Source organism: Triticum urartu, chromosome 5A, assembly GCF_056163025.1.
Source record: "Triticum urartu cultivar PI428250 chromosome 5A, HENAU_Tu73, whole genome shotgun sequence".
In the NCBI taxonomy this organism is placed as follows: domain Eukaryota; kingdom Viridiplantae; phylum Streptophyta; class Magnoliopsida; order Poales; family Poaceae; genus Triticum; species Triticum urartu.
Genome location: NC_141877.1, coordinates 603,114,181 through 603,139,648, shown reverse-complemented (window position 1 = coordinate 603,139,648; position 25,468 = coordinate 603,114,181). Strand labels below are relative to the sequence as shown.

General features: G+C 42.8%; 2 protein-coding genes and 2 non-coding genes across 4 annotated transcripts; 3 read left to right on the top strand and 1 right to left on the bottom strand.

The window, feature by feature from the left end:
• The first annotated feature begins 8,798 nt into the window (after window positions 1-8,798).
• Window positions 8,799-11,362, top strand: LOC125507938 (small ribosomal subunit protein uS19). The gene is made up of 4 exons (XM_048672470.2): window positions 8,799-8,948; window positions 9,035-9,186; window positions 9,292-9,349; window positions 10,912-11,362. The coding sequence occupies exons 1-4, from the start codon at window positions 8,946-8,948 to the stop codon at window positions 11,158-11,160; spliced, it is 462 nt and encodes a 153-aa protein (XP_048528427.1). The 5' UTR covers window positions 8,799-8,945; the 3' UTR covers window positions 11,161-11,362.
• LOC125511866 (small nucleolar RNA Z102/R77) lies at window positions 10,424-10,510 on the top strand. The gene has a single exon (XR_007285138.1). It is a non-coding gene; the product is annotated as a small nucleolar RNA Z102/R77 (small nucleolar RNA).
• Window positions 10,631-10,719, top strand: LOC125511865 (small nucleolar RNA Z102/R77). Its single transcript, XR_007285137.1, has one exon. It is a non-coding gene; the product is annotated as a small nucleolar RNA Z102/R77 (small nucleolar RNA).
• A 4,171-nt stretch (window positions 11,363-15,533) lies between the features above and the next one.
• LOC125507937 (uncharacterized) lies at window positions 15,534-17,887 on the bottom strand. The gene is made up of 3 exons (XM_048672469.2): window positions 16,515-17,887; window positions 16,290-16,415; window positions 15,534-16,012 (listed from the first exon to the last, which is right to left on the bottom strand). Exons 1-3 carry the CDS (start codon window positions 17,579-17,581, stop codon window positions 15,853-15,855), a joined length of 1,353 nt encoding a protein of 450 aa, XP_048528426.1. The 5' UTR covers window positions 17,582-17,887; the 3' UTR covers window positions 15,534-15,852.
• Between the last annotated feature and the right edge of the window lie 7,581 nt (window positions 17,888-25,468).

Below are 25,468 nucleotides of genomic sequence, written 5' to 3'. Positions count from 1 at the left end.
AACGGCGATGCCAAAGCCATCCCACATCAACTTTAGCCATTAGGCATGTCGCGGTCTTAGTGGGTCGCTCCGAAAAGTTAATCACATATAGACCATTCTCGACATGCCCAACAAAGGCTACTTTAAGAGTCTTGCTCCACAAGAGGGCCACGGTATCAATATCAAAGAAAGTGACAAAGCCCATGGTTGCAAGTTGACAAACGGAAAGTAAATTGTATGCAAGGGACTCAACAAGCATGACCTTCTCGATCGTGAGATCATGAGAGATGACAACCTTGCCAAGTCCCAATACCTTAGAAGATGAGGCATCACCCCGCTCGACATTGGTGGCCATAGATGGAATCTTGTGCACGTCCACCACCAAGTCCTTGCTTCCGGTCATATGATTTGTAGCTCCACTATCGAGGAACCATGATCCCCCACCGGAAGAAAACACCTACAAGAGATCAATGCTTGGTTTTAGGTACCCATTTTGTAATGGGTCCTTTGATGTTAGTAACAAGGGTCTTGGGAACCCAAATAGACCACTCAATGTACTCATGAGGAGAACCAACAAATTTGGCATAGACATGCCCATCACTAGCACGACATAACACATAAGAAGGATTAAAGTCGCCGGCTTTGTTGGGAGGGGTGGCATTGCCCTTTTTGACACCGCTACCCTTCGCATTGTTCTTCTTATCCTTGGAAGGACTCTCTCCCTCCGTCACAAACGTTTGCTTGAGAGGAGGAGGTCGTTTGGTCTTCTTATCCTTCTTCTTGTTCTTGGGGTTGGGTGCGAACCCAATCCCCTCCTTGGCCACAACTCCCTTTTGATTTCTCAAAAGGTCGTTTAGGTTCTTCTCACCTTGTATGCATGACACAAGGCCTTTCTCAAGTTGCTACTTCTACTTAACATTCTCCTCAATAAGATGCACATGCTCACAACAAGGGTTAGTAGCATTTGCATTATCCATTAACACCATACAAGGAAAAGTGGCTTTCTCCTTGGTTAGCTTCACTTGGAGTTGATCATGAGACTCCTTTAGGGTAGCATGAACACCCTTCAAGACTTTGTGAGCCTTGTCGAGAATGTCAAACTCCTCTTTGAGTCTAGAAAGATCAACCCCAAGCTTTGCCTTCTCGAAGTTTAGCACACGAGAAACAACAAGCGCATGATCAAGATCTTTCTTTAATTTAGCATGATCATCGTTGTGAGACTCCTCAAGAGCCAAACGAAGACCACGCTCTTCCTCAAGAGCATTGGAAAGATCCGAAATCTCATCGGCATAGTCACGACTATGCCCCTCCATCTTAGAGATGGTATCTTCGTGAGCCTCGATCATGTCATTGGCTTCACCAAGTTGTTACAAGAGAGCAACAAAGTGCTTCTTGGATTTACCCTTGAGTTTACCCATAAATGCCTCAAACTCATTCACCTCCACATTAGTTCCCTCATGTTCATCAATGCTATCCGTCGAAGAAGGATGATTAATGATGGTAGTTTTGATGTTGGGGGTTACCTTGTTGGTGGCTTTAGCCATGAGGCACTTGGAGATGATGCTCTCATTGGGTGAGTCGAAGAGAAACACCCGTGGAGTCGTCGCAATGGCAACGGAGGCCATGGCAACCGACTCACCATCTTCATCATCGTCATCATCCTCATTGTACTCTTCTTGTACCACCAATGCCTTGGGAGGAGTCTTCTTGGTGAAATTGCTCTTGTTGGGGAACGACTTGGCCTTGTCCTTTCGGATGAGCTTGCCACCATTGTCTTCCCTCTTCTCATAAGGGCACTCCGCAACAAAGTGGCTTACATTGCCACAATTGAAACAAGTCCTCACTTGTTGCTTGCCCTTTGTGCCACTTGAATTGTTCTTGTTGAAGTTGGGCCTTGAGTTCTTCTTGCTCCAAAATTGCCTTGAAGCAAGGGCCATGTGTTCATGATAGGCATACTTCGTATCTTCGAGGTTGCTCTCCTCTTCTTCCTCTTCGTCCTCTTCCTCCATACTAACCTTGGCCTTTAGAGCAAGGTTGGGTTTCTTTACTCTTTGAGAGCGAAGTACCGCATTGTCGGCGGTCTTGTCCAAGATGCTCATAGCAACAAACTCATCCAACACATCACTTGAGGACAAGGTGTGGAAGTCCGGCCTTTGACGAATGATGGAGGACATGGCTTTGTGGTAGGGCATCATTGCCTTGAGGAATTTGCGCTTGATCCAATTGTCATCCGTGTCCTTGCTTCCATGATCTCGAAGCGAGACCGCGAGTTTGGTTACCCTCCGATAGAGCTCACGAGGTTCTTATTCTTTCATTGCAAACTCATTGGCTTCATCTTGCACCACTTCATAGTTGGAGCGTTGAATGCTTGCGCTTCCCCGGTAGAGGGAAACCACTTGGCGCCAAGCATCTTTGGCCAAGGAGTAGGGCCGGAGATGAGGAAGGTCTTCAGGTGGGATAACTTCTTGAATGATGAAGAGAGCATTCTCATTGAATTGATTATCCACAGCTTCTCTAGGAGTGAAGTTGCTTCGGTCATGCGGATAGAAACCTTCTTCAATGATTCTCCAAAGGTTAGTGTTCACATGATTTAAATGACGCTTAAAATGATAGACCCAAGAGTCAAATTCAACATTCTTATCAATCTTAGGGGCCGGGTCGGCATGATTCAAATGAGTGGAAGGGAGAGGTCCACCATAGACAAGTGGAGGTTCCACATGGGCAAAGATGTCGGTGCCACTCTTACCACTAGTAGGAAGGGCTTTCTCGCTAGTAGCTTCCCCCTTGTCGGAGGTAGCATCCGTCACCTTGTTGGCGGGTTCACCCACTTTCAACGGTGCGGTGGAAAGTTTAAGCTCTTCTAAGAAAACTTTAAACATGCTTTTGACCTTGGTCGTCATGGAGGTTTTCAATGTGTCCAATGCCACATTGAACTCCTCACGAGAGACCGCGGTTCCCCCATCTCCCGTAGAAGATATCGGATTTGCACCGGAGTGCTCCTCCTCACCTTCTACGACGTCAACCATACTCTTCAGACGGTAAAGTCCTTAATAAAGAGACAAGGCTCTGATACCAATTGAAAGGATCGATATAGTTGACTAGAGGGGGGTGAATAGGCAACTAACAATTTTTAGCTTTTCTTTAACAATTTAAACTTTGCATCAAGGTAGGTTGTCTAGATATGCATCTAAGTGAGCAACCTATATGATGCAACAAAGATAAGTACACAAGCAAGCAAGAGATATATCACAAATAAGCTTGCACAAGTAAAGGCATGAGATAACCAAGAGTGGAGCCGGTGGAGACGAGGATGTGTTACCGAAGTTCCTTCCCTTTGAGGGGAAGTACGTCTCCGTTGGAGCGGTGTGGAGGCACAATGCTCCCCAAGAAGCCAGTAGGGCCACCGTATTCTCCTCACGCCCTCACACAATGCGAGATGCCATGATTCCACTATTGGTGCCCTTGGAGGCGGCGACCGAACCTTTACAAACAAGGTTGGGGCAATCTCCACAACTTAATTGGAGGCTCCCAACGACACCATGAAGCTTCACCACAATGGACTATGGCTCCGCGGTGACCTCAACCGTCTAGGGTGCTCAAACACCCAAGAGTAACAAGATCCGCAAGGGATTAGTGGGGGAATCAAATTTCTCTTGGTGGAAGTGTAGATCGGGGCCTTCTCAACCACTCCCGAGCAAATCAACAAGTTTGATTGGCTAGGGAGTAAGATCAGGTAAAAATGGAGCTTGGAGCAACAATGGAGCTTGGGGTTGGAAGAGGTGGTCAACTAGAGGAAGAAGACACCCCTTTTATAGCTATGGACAAAATCCAACCGTTATCCACCTACCAGCCCGCGACTAGCGGTACTACCGCCCCAGACCAGCGGTACTACCGCAAGGCCATGCGGTACTTCCGCTCCTGACAAGCGGTACTACCGCAAGGCCATGCGGTACTACCGCGAGGAACCGCGGTACTACCGCAACAGCAGCAGTAGCTAGGGCAGACCTGTAGCACAAGGGCTGAGGACGGTACTGCCGCAGGCGCGGTACTACCGCTCCCCTTGCGGTACTACCGCAAGGCAGGAAAACCCTAGCTTGGGAAGAGCGCGGATGAATAAAAATACATCCGTGCCTACTTCCGCTGGAAAACGGACGAAGCAAAAATCCAACACAGTACTTCCGCAGAGGAGCGGTACTACCGCCTGGCAGCTGAGCCAGGCCGCGCACGGTACTACCGCGCAAGGGATGCGGTACTACCGCGGTGGCGCGGATGTAAAAAATTACATCCGCCCTACTACCGCGATGGAGCGGTACTTGGCCTGGGGGCCACGGTACTACGGCTCCAGAGGAGCGGTACTACCGTGGGCACCTGCGGTACTACCGCGCCATAGTACGGTACTACCGCAGGTGCCTGCGGTACTACCGCTCCAGGGAGCAGTACTACCACAAGCCCAACAACAGCAACCAGGACAAGGCAATGAGGATAAACGGAGGATGCTCCAAAGTGCAGGGGAAAGGAGGGGTCAAGGAAGAAAACGTGTACGTGATGATTCCACCTGAACCTTTCCGACGTGAACCCCCTCTTAATAGTACGGCTTTCCTACGACTCAAATCCACCAAAAGGAAATGTAGAAAAACCGCCGTCTTCAATAGTCTTCGAGGGGCACCAAACCATCTTGTGCCTAGCGATGAAACGTCTGGGAAACTCAAGGCACACGATTAGTCCGCAAAAGCATTGTCATCAATCACCAAAACACCTTAGGGATAAAAATGCCCTTACAATCGGCGGTGACCATGTCGTCGTGGAAGATGGGGTTGAGAACATTGACAAGGACATCAGCATGGGCGACGACTTCATGGACATGCAGTACTTTGTAAGATTTCTCCTCGATTGGTTAGGATTAGGGTTCTTGGATTTAGGGATTTTTTTCCTGTTTTGAGCTTTGTTGCGCCGATTGGAATGAATCTTTCGTTGATCTAACTTCTAATGGATTTAGGGGACCCCTGACATCATTCCCGGGCCACTCTATTGCGATGTTGTGGTGGATGATGCGCCCAAGTGCATGATGCACAGGCCTAGGCCAAAGAAATGTGGTGTTTTTGAAGGAATTGATACTGGAAGGAGATTCGTTGGTTCTTTGTGCGGGTGAGTAACCAGCAGATGAATTATAATGTTTCAATGTACCTAGATAGCACATATATCTGAAAATTTAGAGTATAGTGGAGCAGATGAGGTGGTGATAGTTGTAGATTCACTGCACAATTGAGAATCTTTTATGTTGGTGCTGAGTTGGTCGCTGACCATTAACTTGTTAATTGACACTCTAATTAATGTAGCTAAGTGATGCTCTAAGTGACCATTAACTTGATAATTGACACTCTAACTTATGTAGCCAGTACCAGTACACTGCCTAGTAGATGAATTGTTGTGTGCTTAGATATGGAAATGGCAATGTAAGTATTTGGTGTTAGTTTTGCAAAGGATAGCACATGAAATGGCCATAGGCTCTGTACTTTGAATTAAATTTTGCTTATCTGCTAGTTTTGCAATTGTTGAATTAGTTATGAATGTCAAGAATTCTTACATTTAGTTTACTTTAACAGAGAGGCAAAAACTATGGAGTAGTCCAGTGGGTTTATGGGCCTTAGCTTGTCATACTACATAACTGCTTGACCAAGCTATGGGACATGTTTCATGAGCAAAACTCTGGCAAGGTGACATCCAAGCAGGCCTATGGCATAGAGCTAGCTAATTTGAAGGAGAATGAGCATCTCTGCAAGCCCTATCAAAAAATGGTGGTTGATCTTACCGAGTTTTTTGATTGACATGATGGGGTTGGCAAGGTGGACTTTCAAAAAGCAATGTATGCTAAAAAATTGAGAAGACGAATGAAGAGGTATAGATGTAGAGGTTTAGGGTTGCAAAGGAGCAAAGGTGTATCCTACAAACTCAAGCAGATAGACACCGGGAAGGCCATGATGAGATCGAGGTTGGCAGGGGGCTACTTGTAGAAGAGAAGAAGGAGCAAAGGTGATGTCCACGAGATGCTCAACATCAAAACCTACAAACCTCGGTCCAAATACTCTATAAAAAGACCTTCAAAACATCATTTACTTGTTAATTTATTCTAGTTATTAATTACTTTAAAATATGAATACATTTTATCTATCATCATCTACTCATTACTTTCTACTGGGCAATTGCCCATGCATTGCAGTTGGGAAAGAAATGATGACCGATTATGATTGATTTCTTTGGTGAATTTATTATGGTATCAAATAACTAATAATCATGATTGATTCCTTCTAATGAATTTAAAAATATTGTGTTACCAAATAATTGCCAATCATGATTAATTCCTTCCCATGAATTTATTGCGTCACCAGATATTAATCTGATTAGACCGATCAGATTAAAAAATGTTATTAAAGAATATATGTAGGGATAAAAACCCGGTAGAAGGTGAAGGTAATATAAGTAGAGGTTGGATGAAGGAGTGGTGTGGAGAAAAAGTGAAAGATGGAACATGAGGTTCTTTTAAAGTAACTAGAACAATGCCCGTGCATTGCAACGGGATGTAAATAAATGTTTATCAAATTCTGACCGTGAATTACCTTATATTTTGATTAGAAGTTTGGTAAGTAAATTAAAGTGGAATTGGTTCAGAGGGTAAGTAAATTAAGATGATTGATTATCATATACATGGAAGATTGGACGAAGGGTGGTGGGAAGAAAGGTAAATGGTAATCTTATGTTCTTTTTAAGTAGAGAAGAACTAGTAAGACTACCGTGATTGACATCTGCACTAGAGTTGTCTGGGACACATGTAAACTATTTATATGTTACAATGCTACTTGAGGGAGAATATTCATTACCATGAAGGCATTAACTCCCGTAGTTACCTTCTCAAGCGAAAACTTGCCACTAAGCACACATCTTGATTGGAGTCCAAAGAACAAGGTCTGGATAATCTTCCTTACTATTAAAGGGGAGTATGCGGTGGTGATTGTATGTTGGCACGTCATGTGGTATTCGTATTCCCTCTAACCTCCATTTTCTTCCGGGCACCACTAGGCATCAGACCAGTCATACACTGTTGGACGCAAAGCCTAGATGGGTGGTTCGTTGGATGGAAGCCCGAGATGGTGTCGCTGGATGAGCACCTTTCTTCTTTACTATTAAAGGAGAGGATGTGGTGGTGATCATAGGTTGGCACGTCATCTGGTATTCATATTCCCTCCAACCTCCATTTTCGTTCGGGCACCACTAGGCATCAGGTAAGTCGCAGAATGTTGATGCAAAAGCTAGATGGGTGGTTCGTTGTATGGAAGCCCCCGCATGGTGTCACTGGATGAGCACCTTTCACGTGCAGTTTCCCAGATTGGAAGTAGATAAGCTGATTACACGGGTTGAAACTAGGTGAGCTGATTACACGGCATTTGCTAATAAACACACCCAATATTTTTGAAACTAATTCATCTTTTCCAGATATTTAGCACACTAATTTCACATGGTAAGAAACCACTAACTCTAGAAAATTGGCATTCCACGACATATAGTTCGTCGCCTTAAGAAGCAAAATATCCCTGCAAAGCTATTCAAGTTAGTTCAATGAAACTGAAAATTGCTTTAATACAGATCTTCCATGTGACGTGATAAAGTAAGTTTCCATCTATTGGAGAATTAGCTTACATGATTATTGATGTTTGTTTCGATGGTATAGGATTTTTGTGTCTTATAATACTATGTTGTTTCAAAGTACCATGATGCTGCCTCCATTGGAAAGAAAAATATTCATGCTCCCAGTGGACAGAAGCATTGTTTTTCTAGAAACAAGCCATGGCAATTGCTTCCATTAATTGCCATGCATTTTGCTTTCCTATGAACATAATTTGTTTCCAACTGCGGTGAACTTTATTTCTAGTTCATCTTGGATCCTACCTAGAGTAATTTGCTTTGCTTTGCCAACGAGTTTGCTTCCAAGACAGCTCGACATAATTTTGTTTCCAACATAGAGAATGTGTGCTTAGAAAGATGAGAGGATTTCTCGATCTAGGATTAAATCGCCATGATTTACTTTCCATCGTGGCAACCCACGGGCATGCATTAAGCTAGTAAGTTTTTTCTTGAGAAATCATTAAGCTAGTAAGTGGTTAAATAGCAACGACGAAAAAGATACACCCTCGCCGTCACGGGCTTGGCCATTTCCCTTTCCCCCCTTTTTTCTTTCTTCCACTTATTTTTTTCTTATTCTTTTCCCATTTCCTTCCATTTTCTTCCACATTTTCTCTAATTTTTTATAACATTCTTATTTGTTCATTTTACTCTGTTACATTTTTTAATTTATGTTTATGTTTTACTTCTTCTGGCCTTGTGTTTTTTTAAAAAACATATGGACATGTATCAAGATGTCCATGGACAATTTTTAATATGTTTTAAAAAATATATCTTTACATTTTTAAGTACATGAATATAATATTTTAGACAAGCATAATTTTTGAATGCAAGATGACCATTTTATTTCATGCATAGAAAAGATTATATTGATGTAAAGGAACATTTTTAGTTTTTAAATATTTTTCCATTTTTAAACTAAATGTTTACAATAATTTTTAGAAACATGTTAAACAAGCAAAATTTTCTCGATTTAAAATAAAATAAAATATAACGAGTTAATGGGCTGTTCCATGGCCGAGCTGTCGATGAAATAACCCATTTGCAAAACAAAACGGGCTAAAGTGGCCTCTAAGCCCACTGCGAGCCGCTTCACACAGAAGGCCGTCTGAAATGTATACACGGGCCGGGTCTCCCACCGAAAACCCATCCGCGTGACACACGGCCACCACTATATATTCTCTCCCGTGAGCGCCCTCCTCCAAACCCTAGCCGCCGCCGCCCCCTCCTCTTCGTCCTGCAAGCAGCGCCGCCGCCTTCCACCGGCCCGAGCTCCAGCCTTCCCTTCAACCATGGTGAGCACCTCTCCGAAACCCTAGTCCCTCGGTCCCATATCTCGTCCCCCTTCCCCTCTGACGCGCGCGCTGTTTTCTCGTCTCAGGCTGACGTTGATGTCGACCCCGAGGTGGCGGCCGCCGGCCCCAAGAAGAGGACGTTCCGCAAGTTCAGCTACCGCGGCGTGGACCTCGACGCTCTCCTCGACATGTCCAGCGAGGACCTCGTCGGCCTCTTCCCTGCCCGCGCCCGCAGAAGGTAACGCGCAGTCTCCTTTGCGCTGCGAATCTGCATCCGTGGCTGGCTGCGCTTGTCTCTGGTCTGATCCGGCTTGTTGATTCGATTTGTGGTTGGATTGGTTAGGTTCTCGAGGGGTCTGAAGAGGAAGCCGATGGCGCTCGTCAAGAAGCTGCGCAAGGCGGTGAGTCATGGTTCCCCTAGTACACTTGTTTGTAGTTGAGTGCCGAACAGTGAACTGCTTGCTTATCTTTGTATAGATCTGATTTTTGCCTGCTCCGCTCTTAATTTTTGACATCACTGTAGTTTCGGAATTGTGCTTGAGTTGAGCTATTTAGTTCCTTCTGGAAATTAGTCCTCTACGTTCGTGTTAATATCAGTTCCTCGTTAGTTCACCATGGCAGGCGGCGTGCAACTATAATTTGTCCCGGATGGCCTATGCTATTTAGTCTTGTTTGTTGGATTAGTCATAAATGGTGGATTTTTTCTTATTCAAAGCTGCTGAACGATGTAATTAAGTTTGTTTTATTGCTGCATTAGAATTACAGCAATTATCCCAGTCTTGTTTTGTTGTAGACATGCATTGTTAGAACTTTGGATGCATATTTTCATCAACTGTTTCTGTGATTTTCCACTGGAAAATGTATATGTATTGTTTATTCTGTTTCGAACTTCATGGTATGGTCTGTTTCCATTCTTTATGATTGTGTGGCAATACTGAATCTGTCAATAATATAGCTCTGCAGGATATGATCCATTCTGGCCTGCTAATTTTGTACTATAGGAAATGCAACTTCTTCCAACTAATTTATTAGTAACATTCATTAATGCTTAAGGAGAAAGTTCAGTCATCATGCTATGCTGCTACTATTTTAATCCGCTGTAGCTGTTCTGATGTGTGTTTCTGTGTCTGTAATTTGCTCATTGCCTGTTTTTTGCTAATTCAAGTGTCAAGTATTTGAGTGGATAATATTATGTAGACATTATTTGTAGCAAATAATATTTGCCTTGACATGATTCATTATGTAACAATGGAATTTTGTTTCATAACTTGTATGCTGGCACAAATTTTGTCCGTATAAAATTTTCATGTGGTAGTCTATTCTCTCTTGCCCATTTCATTGTATTTTGTGGACCCTGTTTGCTGTTCATCATCAATGTGTATGATATATGACTTGTTTGTTTCTTGTGCACTTTGATCTGTGCTCCGAGTTTAATGTATCTATTCATGTCGTCTCCCATTTAATCATGTCTGTAGAGATTGAGATGAAGATGAGATTATATCCCTATTGGGATGATTGCCAGCATGATGGCAAAACCTGTATTTAGCTCTATCTGATCATCACTACTGATCGAGTACTCCAGCTTTTGGATCAGTCGTCTATGTTTGTTATCTATATGCATGCTTTCTTTGTTTTTCATCATTTGTGTTTATTAAAGTCAGCTTTTGTTGTTCTTTGTGGGAGGTTGAAATGAAGATAATATTATATCCCTATTGGGTTGATTTGCCGGCATGATGGCCTAAATTCTGTATTTAGCTCTATCTGATCATCTCTCTACTTACTGACTATCTGTTTGTGTGATTATGTACTACTGGGGAATCACTTTTGAGATTTTTTTGTTAGTTACTTTCTGTTATGAACCTCATCTATAAGTCTCTTGCTACAGCTTTTCCTTCTATTTACTTTGCATATACATTCTCTATGTTTATCTCAGCAACTCACTCATTGTCTGTCCTGTAAACAGAAAAGCGAAGCCCCTGCTGGTGAGAAGCCTGAGCAAGTGAGGACCCACCTCCGCAACATGATTATCATGCCTGAGATGATCGGAAGCGTCGTGGGCATCTACAATGGCAAGTGCTTCAACCAGGTGGAGATCAAGCCGGAGATGATTGGGCACTACCTGGCAGAGTTCTCCCTGTCGTACAAGCCGGTGAAGCACGGGAGGCCTGGTATCGGTGCCACCCACTCGTCGAGGTTCATTCCTCTCAAGTGACAATATGGTCAGGAAAATTGTCTGAGATGTCTGGAATCCAGTGTTCTTATCCTAGTCAAATGTAGCACCTGATATACCGACTGTCAGTCTAGTGGTGGAGCAGCTCCCTTTGAACCTTGAACTAATCCTGTTCCAGATTTTGAAGTTATCATGAGGAGGATCGAACATGTTTATCTCCTTAAAGTTGTCATCTGTTGCGATTTGTGTGCTCTTCTAAATTTTGATCAGATTTCTTTACGTCTAAGTCGAGTATCGTTTTAGTCATCAGGCTGTGAACGGTGCTTGGGATGATATTCTGCACTATTCGCTTGACAAACCGTTAATCTGGCAAAAGCAACACATTAGTTAGCAGCTGCTCCTTGATCTTTATCATTTTGAATGCTTTGTGATCTTTGGCATTTTGAAGATCTGCCCAGTAAAGCATAAAAATCTTGTAATCAGAACAAGCCCTAAAACAAGCTTCCAAAAGACCCAAGCTATGGCAGTGAAGTGTCATCTTGAGCATATAGCCTCAATTAGGGTCACCAGTCCAGATCCTTTGGCCTCGGTCATTGTAATCCCACTGGCTTTCCTTCTAAATTTTGCCAACTGTCTTTAGTCAGCCATCTCCCAAGTGTCACCCGTCCACCCCCGATTGACACTAACAAAAAAAAGGGGAATTGAGAAAAAAAGTGCGCTACATGGGATTCGAACCTGCATCAAATAGCTAGGGAACACCTAATACCATGACCAATAACCATTACACCAACCCAGGCTGTTGTTCAATACTTGAAAACAAGTCTTTTAAAACTCTTTTTCACCATTGTCTGATGACAAAAAGAAAGGCATTTTCTTGAAAAAAAAATCACTGCATAAATGATGATGTACTATACGTGTGAATGTGTAGAGGGACTCCTCTATGACTTTTTTATCAGGTTAGGTACATAAGTTACCAGGTTTGCGATGTGCTCATCGCTAAAGTTATCAGGACCTGGGTACATAAGTTATCATGTCTACGATGTGTGAGTTACCATGCTATTCACACAAAAGCTACCGAAGGGATATTTGATCAACTCCCCCCACCCTCCTTGCCAAAGTTATCAAGACCTGGGTACATAAGTTATCAGGTCTATGATGTATGAGTTACCATGCTATTCACACAAAAGGTACCGAGGGGATATTTCATCAACCCCCCCCCCCCCCCCCCGCCTCGTTGTCAAAGTTACCAGGATGACTGGCATTAGTTATCAGGTATGCGATGTGTGAGTTACCATGCTATTCATACAAAAAGTTATCGAAGGTATGTTTATACTAGTTTTTTTTGGGTCAAAAAACTACTACGTTATTTGTACATCAGCTATCAGGACTACGATGTGTACCATGCTACCCCCCCCCCCCCCCCCCCCGCCGAAGTTATCAGGATAGGGTGCATAAATTATCAGGTCTGCAATGTGTGAGTTACCATGCTATTCACACAAAAATTCGTCAACTCTCCCCTCCCCCTTCGGTCGCCAAAGTTATCAGGACAGGGATATATAAGTTATCGGGTTTGTGATGTGTGAGTGACCATGTTATTCACATAACAGTTACCAGGGTATATTTGATCAACTCCTCATAGAACAGAAGAAAAGAAAGCAACATGGAATGGTCAAATAATATGGCGTGCATACTTTTTTGCAACACATGGTCCAGTTGAGCTGGTTAGTGTGTGTTTCACATTAGTTGCTAGGCGTGAGTTCAAATCCCATATTTAGCATGATTTTTTTTTTGACTAAAAATGTAACGAGGGCGTGCCAATAGATCTAGAATCCAAAAAAAAATGACAGATCCAATTTAGAGAAAAATCGCGACAGTCAACGGCATAGTCTTCAGATTCTTCCCACTAAATTTGCAATCAAAGTTAGCGAGTCATTCACATTTTAAATCTTGAACAAAGAGCCACTACGCAATATATTCATAGCCTGGGCACTTTCGACAGCAACAAAGTCAGGGTAAGTTTGTTACCGTGGTGGGCCAATTGCAGGAGGTCGCGGGTTCGAATCCCGTCCTGCCCCTTCTTTTTCTCGCGCAAGTTGGCGGCCGCACGATCAGGATCCGACGACGATGGGGTCGTTCGGATCTGTTGCAGATTTCCTGCCGGCAGGAAATTAGCTTTGTCGATTTCAAAAAGCCCACGGAATTGGTCTTTTAAAGAGGTTTCTCCACACCATCATCAATTGGTCTTTTGAGGAGGCTGGGTACCCACAATCATCATTCTACCTTTTATATAGATGTGTTTTAGTTTCATCAAATCAACTCAGCATGGAGAATCATTAGCAATTTTAACTCATATTTCCTTCTTTCTAACTAAATTCTGCCACATACCTTCTTTATTCTCCAGATTCCATCACCATTTACACATGAGACTGACATTAAATTTCTCTGAATTGTGGATACCCAGCCTCCTTTCTTCTTTTGCCTACAAATAACATGCCTTCGCACCCAGTGACTTATTGCTTTTCTCTTGCCAAAAAAGCCTTCTAATAGATTTTCCACCCTCCCTATATTTGTCTTAGGGAATCTATACATGAAGAAATGGTAAACTAAAACACTGGTTAAACAAGCTTTGATTTTAGTCACCTTGCCACCAGGGGACAGGTTTCCAGCATACCAGCCCTACATTCTCTTCACGATTTTCTTTTCAGCAGGAATCCAGTCAGCAACATGTAGTCTACTCCCACAAGCAGGAACCCCTGGATATTTGATAGGCCAGGCCCCTAATTTGTACTTAAATAGGTCATCATAACTCTGCCTTTTATCATCATCCTGTAGCACCATCAGGACTCCACTTTTTTTGAAAAATTGGTTTTCAAACCTGACATGTGTTCAATGAAACACAACAACACTTTGAGGTTCCTAACACTATCCAGATCATCCGGTATGAACAGGATAATATCATCAACATATTGCAAAATGACAACTCCCTTATCAATTAGGTGGGGGATCAGGCCCACAATCTGACCACTTGACTTGGCTAACTGAATCATTCTCTGCAAGCAGTTGGCAGATATGTTAAAAAGGAAATGGGAAAGGGGGTCACCATGTCTCACCCCTCTAAAATTCGGCATATCATCCTAAAATGAAACGCATTATTTGCCTTCTCTCTTTTCCTTGGACAGTCTATCTACAGAGAATACATACTGTACACACATGATCCTATCTCCGATATTGGTTATGATCTCAATTCCGGATAGAGATATCAACCACATTCATTTTCCCCATCCTAGGCGACTAAGTTCAAGATATCTGATGCGCACGCATGACACTCCCCAAATGCTAATCAAGTGCCTCAATTAGTAGTAATAACACGTAATAATAATAGGCAAAGCCAGGTGGACATAACCGTTGGCCAGCTCCTCCCCTGACAGACATACAGTTGCGGCACATGCTTAGCGCCGCTAATCGTGGGGGTGGCTCGCATTTAATGCCACCATGATTCTCTTGATTCCTCCTCATGTGGCTCCAGATTAGATTAGCACCCGCATGCTTCAGCTGCAGAGGGCGAGAGACACCAAGCGTGGATTAAACTAGGTTTTGGTCAATGTTTTGCAGCTACTTGTTCGGGTGGTTTACAGTTGGCTTAGGCTTAGGCTTAGCCTAAGCAGCAGCTTAGCAGGCGAGTAGATCGCCATCCCACTGGACTGGATTTTGGAAGATCGGCAGGCAGGTATGTACACATAAATCATGATGATCTATCTAGCTGGTTGGTTCATGACAGTTTTTGGAATATATCTGAAGCAATCATCCCATTTATTGGCTTGATCTCTCGAGCGTGCGTGCGTGCGTGCGTTGTCGTTGATGCGCACAAGCGAGCTCCAGAAGATACGCTGAACATCACGTTAGTTCGTCTAATAGCGGCATCTGAAATTCTGAATAGCTCTTGTCAGATGAGCTTTTAGTTTCTGCGATGATAATATGTGCAGAGCAGTTTTAACATGGTCCCTCTACCCCCTCTTTTCACATGAGAGGTAAGAGTATAAAATAGATCTTAGCCGTTGATCTCATCAATGAATGGCTTGATTGACTCTTACCTTCTTACCTCACATGTAAAAAAAAGAGGTAAGAGGTACCATGTTAAAATTTGCCATATGTGCAACCTTTACTTTCTGACGTTAGGAAAGATGGCATGTCATGTGTCAAGCTCAAAAAAGCTTTGAACATGTGATTTGCGCACCATAGTTAGGCACTCCCTCCGTAAAGAGATGTAAAAGCGTTTAGATCACTAGAGGGAGTACTTCTGAGATGAGGTTTTTAGTTTCCGACTTTCTGTAATTGTAATGCAAGATTTGGTGTCTTGATAGATAGAGTTGTTCATACAGCAGCACGTCTACTAGAACATTAGGCAAGGTCATAAGTATGTGACAAGCTGGACAATGCCATGAATTGTGATCTCTTCACCGTGGTTAAACAAGCAAAGCTACACTGAAAACAAAACAAGCAAAGCTAGTACTAGTTCTACAAGGAAATTTAACAAGCATTTGCACCGAGCGATTTTTCGACAGGATACAATCCAAAAGGACAATCAAGTGCTCACTATACATTGCGAAAGACGCGTAGGCGAAATCTTCGCCTTCCTCATACAATTTTCACTTGCATTCAGATTTGGTCAGGCTGAATGGCATGCTCCATCCATGGCATAGAAATTCAGATTTCTTCTGGCACCGGCAGCCTCGGTCAGGCTTCGGAGTTGGCGGTGAGCGTGGCGAGGTCGAGTGGCTGCGCGTGGTTGTGGTCGTTCTCGTAGGTGACGATGAGCATCCCGGCGTCGCCGCGGCACCGCTCCACGTGCTTCCTCGCCGGGCAGTCCTTGATGCTGCTGCACCGGTAGTATCCCCTGCAATTAACCAACAACAAGTTCATACTTCATACCCGCCTGAATTTATTACCACCTGATCATATCCAATTGTAATGTCTCACTCAGCACCAAATGCATGCTTGCACGCCCAATGAATGCTGAGATCGACACGGCTACGGTGCATGCCCACAACCTCTTACTGACATTTCTAATAAGTTTGTTTCATTCATGGATAATACTTGGTGACATTATATACATAACAATGAACATGAGAGAGAGAGCTAGACTAATTAACCAAGATTGGAGCATAATATACCTTGGGTGTGGAGAGCCTTTGATGGGTTTCTGCCCGTACTTCCTCCACGAGTAACTGTCGGAAGGTATATCGGCCACCTTGTCGCTCACCGCCGGCATCCTCACCACCCTCTTCTCCCTCGGCTTCCTGCAAACCAACCAATCACACGATTGTAAGTAAAGTAAAGGCGCACGCAATCGGCAGAGCTAGATAAATCAATGGCGCGCGCATGCGACCGGCACCGACTTTTTCTTCGGGCAGTGGCATTTGCCGTCGTCGTCGGCTTTGTGCGCCGCCTTCCTGGACGCCGGCGCGCAGGCGGAGGTCTCCGACATGGTGATCAGCTGGCTGCTCATGTTGGTGAAGAAGGACGTGGCCGCCGACGAGGTGCACACCGAGTTGTCGAAGCTGAAGGTGATCACCTCCGGCTCCTTGCCGCTCCTCGCCGCCGGGATCTCGATGTGGAACGGCTTCTCGCTCGCCGGCTTCGGCTCGAAGTGGAACCTCTTGTTGTCGCTGCTGGCCGGCCTCTGCTGCTGCTCGAGTATCCTCTTCTGCGGCTGCTGCTGCTGCTGCTGCTGCTGCTGCGGAATCTGATGGTGGAATTGGATTTGAGGAGGAGGTGGAGGGGCAGGAGGAGGATTGGCCGCCGGAGCTGCCGAAACTCTGGAGCCGTTGATCTGCACGGCGGCAATGGAGGCGGGAGTACACCCACTCAAATCCAGGATTGGCGTCTGGAAGAACATGTCCCTGTCTGGAGCCTTGGCCGCCGGAGCTGCGGAAAGTCTCGAGCCGTTGATCTGCGCGGCGGCAATGGAGGCGGGAGTAACGCTGCTGCACGCACTCAAATCCAGGAGCGGCGTCTGGAAGAACATGTCCCTGTCCGCAGCACCCTTGGCCGCCGGTGCAACGACCTTGCCGTTGCCGGCGGCACAGGGAGCCGCCGCCGCCACCGGCACCGGCATCTGCTTCAGCGGCGTCGGCGGCGGCGCAGGAGTGCTACTGCTACTCCCATGGAGTTGGGGGGCACTGGCAGGTGGGCAGTACGGCACCGGCGGGGGAGGGTGGTACTCAAGGAGGCACCTCGCAATCGGGTCGGCCGGCGGCGAGCTCCTCCGGCCGACCCTCGCCCTCGCATGGCCAACCCTATTGCCGAGGATGTTAACCACCTTGCTGAACCGGGACACGGCCTCTTCGGTCTCGGCCGCGACGGCGGCGAGCCGGAACGGGTCGCCGGCGGACAACGAGAGGCGCGCGACCAGCCTCTTGCAGCTCACCACCGCCGCCCGGTTGGCCTCCTCCACCCCCTCCATGGACAAAGAACCCAAGAATACAATCTTGGTGGTGCAATGAATCAAATAGCTCTAGTCTAGATCGGGTTGAACATCAAGAGATGGACAAGGTGGAGAAGAGTTTCACCATGCAAGCGCATGCAGAAGCTTGCGCAAGGTGAGCAAGGTCGCGGCAATGGCGGCCGGACCAGGAAAAGGTTCCTGCTGGATCTCGCGGCGACTTTATACAGGGATGGACCAGAGCATATGCGACATTGTTAGTCTCTCTCGTTGGGACCTTCACTTGTGCAGGAAGTAATTGGCGCGGGTATAATATTCAGGCCGAGAGTGAGAGGTGGAGCACTACCAGAATAAAAATTTAGCAAAGTCAACTAGGCTGGTGACGATCACAGCCGTCGATTTGATCGACGGCCGGGATGTTGATTCACCTGTCCTTTTCACTCAAGGTCACACTATTTTTCTTCTTCTGTTTTTTAAGCTGGTCAATTAAGCACTGGAGACATCGGGAACCGTGCCGACTAAATATTTTCCTTACAAAGAAAGTTTTCAGTATAAACCTGGACCACTAGAAACCTACCAAAAAAAACTATATATAATTGCAAGATCAATGGTTTTTAGAAGAAAATGCAGAGAGAAACGAAGTGAAGACTTTGCTAAAGACCACATTTTAAAGAGCAGCTTGGTGAGCAGGATAAGTTTTTCTTCAGCTGTATTTTACTTTTGCCAGCTCACTGGCAGAATGGATCAACGTTTCAAAGCCCCCCTGTTTTTATTCAGTTGAATCAATCAAACTCCAGCCGTCATCTCAAGTGTAGGACACACAAACAATTCCCATGGAAATTCTTGTGCCAACCTTCTTTAACCGATATGTGAATGATTGCCATGTTGGGTCACTGTCATAGTGCCATTTGATTAAGTCTAAACACTGGGCAATACAAGACCGCAATAATTCAATGCTATATAAGAAAAAAGAAGCTACGTATGCAAGTTGTTAGTACAACAATAGGATAAAAGTCTGCTTATGAATTCTAGAAAGTAGCCCGGATGAAAATATAACACCCCCCTCCCCCCGCTGTCCGGCCTAAAAAATATATATATGAAGGATGCACCCTCTAGAGTCAACGTTTTTTTCTTCTGCATGTCGCTCGCATTACCCTCCAGATCGACCCATGTCGCCGCCGCAAAGAGGAAATCTGTCACCGCCGCCGCCACAAAGAGGAAATCTGTCGTCGCCTCCGCCACCGATTGCCTCCTGTGTTGCCAGACTAGGGTGAAAGAGGAGAAGGACCACTAATGAGAGGGGAATAGATCAGGAGTTTTTTTTTTTGCAAAGTTCCTAGTCAGCTGGTGGCCCCTAAGTTGACGTGGTGTCGGTCAACGCGCCTCGTGAGCAGGCCAGCGAGCGCTCGTGCAAAGAAAAAAAGAACCTCGGGTGAACCACTTACTATAGAATTAGGACCTAAAGATGCATTTTGAAAGTAGGACTAAAGTGAACTGCCAAGAAACTTTTAGCATCTCGAGTGTATTTAACTGTATCATGAAACTTTGTACATACGTAGTATATGTGTATACATATATGGATTTTTTAGAATTTTTTAATATGCGTAAATAAGATTTTAGAGAAAAAAGTACAAAGCTACCATGAGCCCTGTGGCCAAATGCACCTTTTAGTTTTGACCCACACATCTACGCCCACTCATTTAACCAACGCTTTTGTTACTCATTATAGTGAATAATTTATTATCACTGTAGGTTAAGTTAGAGAGAGGGAGGCCCTAGATTGGGGGGGGGGGCAAGGGCCCTCCCTACATATCGATGCCATTACCGTTGTATGATCTGAACCATCTTCCTCTTGTTCCTCACTTCCTCTGGCATCCTCAATGAACCTCAGCCAATGGTTGAACCTTGGGATCACCTTGATGATCATCAGAGGTGTCGGAGTCCTCTTGGTTGTATCCTCAAGAGAAACCAGCCTTCCCGGCGTGGCATGCCGTGTCACGACAATATATTTATGTCATTTTTGTATGCTGTGAATTTCAAATTAAACTAACAAAACTATATCAATAAGGTTATATTCACATAAAGGGAAGTAATGCGTAGAAGCAAACTATAAAGGACACATTTATTGTCACCATGTGTGGTGCATCTTTGATGACAGAAAGTACACCTCAAAACTTTTCTAACTAGATGATACCCCATGCATTGCTGCGGGATACTATAGTTCATTTGATGTGTGAATTTTGGCCAGAGTGTTGGTTCACATTACATTACTCCATGGAAAAAACAAGCTCCAAGTAACATATCATTTGCTTTGCAACATCATCAAACAAAACTAACAAATTCCAGCCCCCTTTGAAGGCATGTCAATACTGGACGAAATAACATAGTAGAACATAAGCTCAAAATTACTTATCAAATGCACATAATAAAAGAAGTATGTCAAAGCGCAATAATTTTTTTTACTGAAAAGATTAAAATAAAAACTGAATTGCTAGGCAAATAGGAAGAAACTCAAAGGCCCGACTTTTTATGTCAAGGAAGGACCCGAAGCCAGGGGCTTTTTGGGAGAACCAAGCTTGTGGCCTTTCACCTAGAGGACTTACCCCCATGCCAGAAGTATTTACTTAAAAATACTGAAAAATAGAAGGCGATATAGATATTATCGGGAGTATATCAACAAAATCTGAAGGATAATGAAGAAGTGTACCTAACATCTCATGTTTTCCAGTGTATTAGATAGCATATACTCCCTCCATTCCTAAATATAAGCCCTTTTAGAGATTTCAATATGGACTACATACAAAGCAAAATGAGTGAATCTACACTCTAAAATACACCTATATACGAAGGCTTATATTTAGAAACGGAGGGAGTATGTTTGAAAAGGATACTATAACATAGTTGTAGGCCTTGCAACTAAAGGGCACACATTTTTATGTTGGAGATTATCATACTATCAATTAGGCCTATATTCTATGATTTCTCATATGCATTTGCATGAACCCTATGGGTGTACCCATCATTCAAGAAAATTTGCATATTGTTTTTGTATCATATAATGAGTATAAGGTCTAAAAGGAATTGAAGTTCCAACTTCAAATGTTAACAAACAACTATAAATAATTAATCCAGGGGCATTCAAAGGTATATTTTTACAGTTAACAAAGGGAAAGACGGTCTGTCAGACAACTAAAGAAAATGCAATGGTTGTCAATCCAGGAAGCACTTAATCAACTGAACTACTTAGCTACATACCACCAAATTTCCACAAAGCAAACTAAGAAAATGACTCAATACAATCAAATGTTAGGTTCAAATGAAAATTCAAAAACTATACTTGCTTCATAGTTCAAATATTCAGTATTATGGTATTCATCATTGTCCATTTTTCATCGGTTTCCAGTAGTGTTGAAGGGAACATGACCTCAAAATTACCCAGATGAAAATATACCCCCACCCACCCCCCACCCCCCGGTCGGGAAAAATAATAATATAAATAAGATATGAAGGATACACCCTCTAGACTCAAAGTTTCTTTTTTCTTCAAATTAAAGAGGCAGTGAGATCACATTTGTGGGCAGTTTGAAATGAAATTGAAAATTCACGCCATTTTATTGGTGGATCATTTCAAGTTGCACCATATTTTGTTGGTAAAGTTTAAGGTGCAACTTGCACACTTAAAAAAAGTGCAACATGTTATGATGCACACTAGGTTATCAAGAAGAAAGAAATGCCTCACAATTTCGTTTTGTGCAAAAGATGACATAAATGAACCATATGGAAAAAGTATTATACACATAGACAATGCTAAAGGACTTCCTCCAAATCTTTTTTGAGGCCAAACTTCGTTAACACAACCAAAAATGCATTAAAAATGCTAATTAAAGTTTTAAAACAAAACCAATTTTCCTTTGAAAATATATACATGTTCACTACATATCCGTAAAATTTCATTAGATACTAATTTGTTAAATTGTAGGTTTGCACAGAACAAACAAAATTATGACCCAAAAACAACAACAAAAAGTCTGTTTTGATATATGCATTTGCTTTTTGTGTAGACCACATATGAAAATATATTATTATGAAACTTTGTACATATGTAGTATATGTGTATTCATATGTGCACACTTTTGTAGAATTTTTTAATAAGTGTAAATAAGGTCTTAGAGAAAAAAAGTAAAGACTTACTATGAAGCCGGTGGCCAAATGCACTTTTTGGTTTTGACACCCACATCTACACCCACTTATGTAACCAACGCTTTTGTTATTCATTATAGTGAGATAATTTATTACCAATAAAGGTTAAGTTAAATAGAGGGAGTAGTGGTCGTTCGGTGGGCTTAGAATCTCGATGCAATTTTTATTATGTTTGAGATGGTCTGTACTTCCGATGAACTTTTATAATAGAGCTGATCATTTGGCAGAGAGAGAGAGAGAGAGAGATAGAGAGAGAGAGGCCTTAGAGGGGGAGGGGGCGAGGGCCCTCCCTACGTACCATTACCACCAACTTTGATGTATGATCTGAACCATCTTCCTCTTGTTCCTCTAGCATCACCTCAGCCTACAGTCGAACCTTGGAATCGCCCTGATGATCATCAGAGGTGTTGATGTCCTCTTGGTTGTAGTCATAGGAAGTAGTGGGGACTTGGAGCTCATTGCCAATTTGCCACTAGCTCCCCACCATGACCCATGTTTACGTTTGTCTTCTTTATCGATCTAGGCTATCATGTAATCAATTGTTGTGAAATGACATCAATGACTCATTAATACTCTTTAGAATTAATAAAATGCTCTGGTACACTTGGAATAACTAGTAATCATGTATATGCAATTCACGTTAATATTAGGCAAGATATTCCACATTAATATCAAACAGATATAAAATATTATGCATGTTGATATTAGGCCCGATATTAATTAGTGGAGGATGCTAAACATGTGTAGTGCTAAATATATTTAATGCTAAACATCAGAGCGGCATAGACCAGTGGATATATGTGGTTGAATGAGTGTGGCTTGTTGGATCTACGCAACTCACTCTTTTTTATATTGGTATAGATGATACCAATGATCTTTTGCTAGCTTGTTGCCCTTATCACCTATGTACGAGAAACTATGGTGTTTAGTAAGAACTAAAACATTGGACATGTCTCCTTGACACCAAAGGCCCAAATAGCATGTGTAGGATTCAATCTATTTGGGCCTTTTTGATTCGCAGGATTCCAAAAATGCAATAGGATTACAATCCATGCATATTTTAATCCAGTGTGATTTTGGTTTCTTTTAGTTGCATTACAGAAACAACAAAGGATTATTTTCAATGTTTGAGTGGATGCTAAAATTCATATGTAATGTAGTACACAGTGATCCGTAGAAACAAACCCTATAGGATTAAATCATGCAGATCAAATGACCTAAAAAAATCCTAAGAATTATGATCCCTCAAAATACCTACAAAGTTCCTTTGGATCAAAGAGACCTAAATTTAGGACGTGCATAAACATTCGGCCCACGCATATTTTCCAATGAAGCATCTACCAACAGAGATTCTCGAAGTCATAAGAACACAAGACATAGTGTGTTCTTGGTGGCTCTAATTACAACATGATGTTTGAAACTTTAGGTCTTGTGGTAATGATATACATATAATCATTCATAAAGCTATCATCACATAAATATTTCCAGGGGAAAACCCCAAAACAGGCCAAGCCTCGAGTTGGCTCTTTGATATTTTTTTGGGAAATGCTCAAAATCACCCGGGTGATTCCACTCGAAATGTCGACCGCCTCCTTGAAGCGACACGTGCCATGTCCTTCCCCTGACCCTCCCGTCCATGATGCTCCACGCGAGTCAAACCCAACTTCTAGCTTATCCCACCCCCTCCCATGGCGCACTATCACTCTTGCTCAAATCATCAATGAACCGTCCGCTATTTGTCTTGTCCCACTACTCCCCATCTTTGGTTTCATAAGGGACTGCCACTTGCAAGCTGACCAATGCGCTCATGTTGCCAACCCATCCAAACCTTTACAAAGCAAGCACAACTTGGCTCATGTTGCAGATTGACCCACGTGGTTGCAACATGGGTCATGTTGTATACTCTCGAGCGCAACATGACTCATGTTGCAAAGTACTCTTGAGAGGTCGAAGCGGGAAATTACAGTGTTGAGGGAATCCAACAATTGATTATGCTTTGATCAAATGGTGGACGAGATGGCGGACTTTTTCCAGTTTTCAGTCGGCCGACTTGTACATTATCCCTTTTATTCTATTTTTTCGATGTATAGTATTAGATGTTCACATCTCTGACTTGCTATATTCGAAGAGTTATTTTTCGTAGTATGTTGGGCCTAAATATTGAGGCATCCTATGACGATTAGCTTCAGACTGTTGTTGTGACGCGGTGGGTGCAGTCAAGGGCCGCCGGTCCAGTTTGGCGTGACACTGTTTCTTCTCGGTTTTCTTGCGCTTCGTGCGAGAAAAAGAACATGCTCGCCTCTACTGCTTCGTCATTAGGCCGGCCTAGGATGGGATAAGTGTTGGTTCCCTTTTTTTTATTGAAAAAGAAAAATATTATATTTAAAATTTAAAATGTTCTTTGCACAAAAGTATACTTTTCGTCCCTTAATTTTTGGTGAAGTCTAGATTTGGTACCTCAACTTTAAAACCGGACAACTTGCACCTCCAACTACCGAAACCGGACAAGGTTCGTCCCTTGACTCGGTTTTGACCGGTTTTGGTGTTGACTCACCCCGGTTTTGACTGGTGCTCACTCATATTCCTGTAATTTTTTTATATCCGTGAACTTTTTGAAATCCACGTACATTTTTCAACTCGCGTAGTTTTTCAAGGTCGCGTATTTATTTCAAAAATAAACATACTTTTTTCAAATCAGCAAACTATTCTGAAATTCACATATTTTTTTCAAATCCGTGATCTTTTAACATTTACGTACTTTTCCAAATCCCTGTATTTTCCCAAATTTGTGTAATTTTATCTAATCCAAGTATTTTTCAAAGCCATGAACTGTTTTTGAATTTGCATACTTATTTCAAATCCACATGCTTTTCAAAGTCCGCATTTTTGTTCAAATCCGTGTTCCATTTATAATCCATGAACTTTGTTTGAAATTCACGTACTTGTTTCAAGTTGAAATAATTTTTGAATTCCACATATTTTTGCATAAAAGAAGTCCATATCCGTGTACTTTTTTCAAGTTCGCATAAAATTTTCAAATTCATGAACTCTTTCAAAAAAATGTACTCGAATATGAAACGCTACATCAATTTTAAAAAATTAAATGAACTTTAAAAAAATAAGCATATTTGAAAAAGCACATGAATTTGGAAGTACGCAGATTAAAAAAAGTACACAAATTTTAAAAAGGTTCGCATATTTGAAAAAAGTAACCGAATTTGAAAACATTGCGTGGACTTGGAAAAGGTAGGCATATTTGGGTCGGAACAGTCAAAACCAGGGTGAGACAACACCAAAACCGGTCAAAACCGTGATCAGGGATGAATCTTGTCCGGTTTCAGAAGTGAAGAATGCAAGTTGCCCGGTTTTGAAGTTAAGGGACCAAATCTAGACTCCGCCAAGAATTAAGGGACGAAAAGTATACTTTTCTCTTTAAAAATGTTAAAGCAAGTTTTATAAAATGTTCACGCATTTGAAAAAAATGTTTACACAGTGCCAAAAAATTTGCCGCATCATTCAAGTGAATCTTTTGTACCATAAAAAAATGTATGGGACACTTTTAATTTTTCTATACAGTGATAAATATGTTCGCGTATCAAAAATGTTTCACATCATTAAAAAAATGCTACGTGTATTTGAAACAATGCTTAACATGCATTTGAATAAAATGTTCATCATGTTTAATTTTTTTTTCAACATGTATCAAAC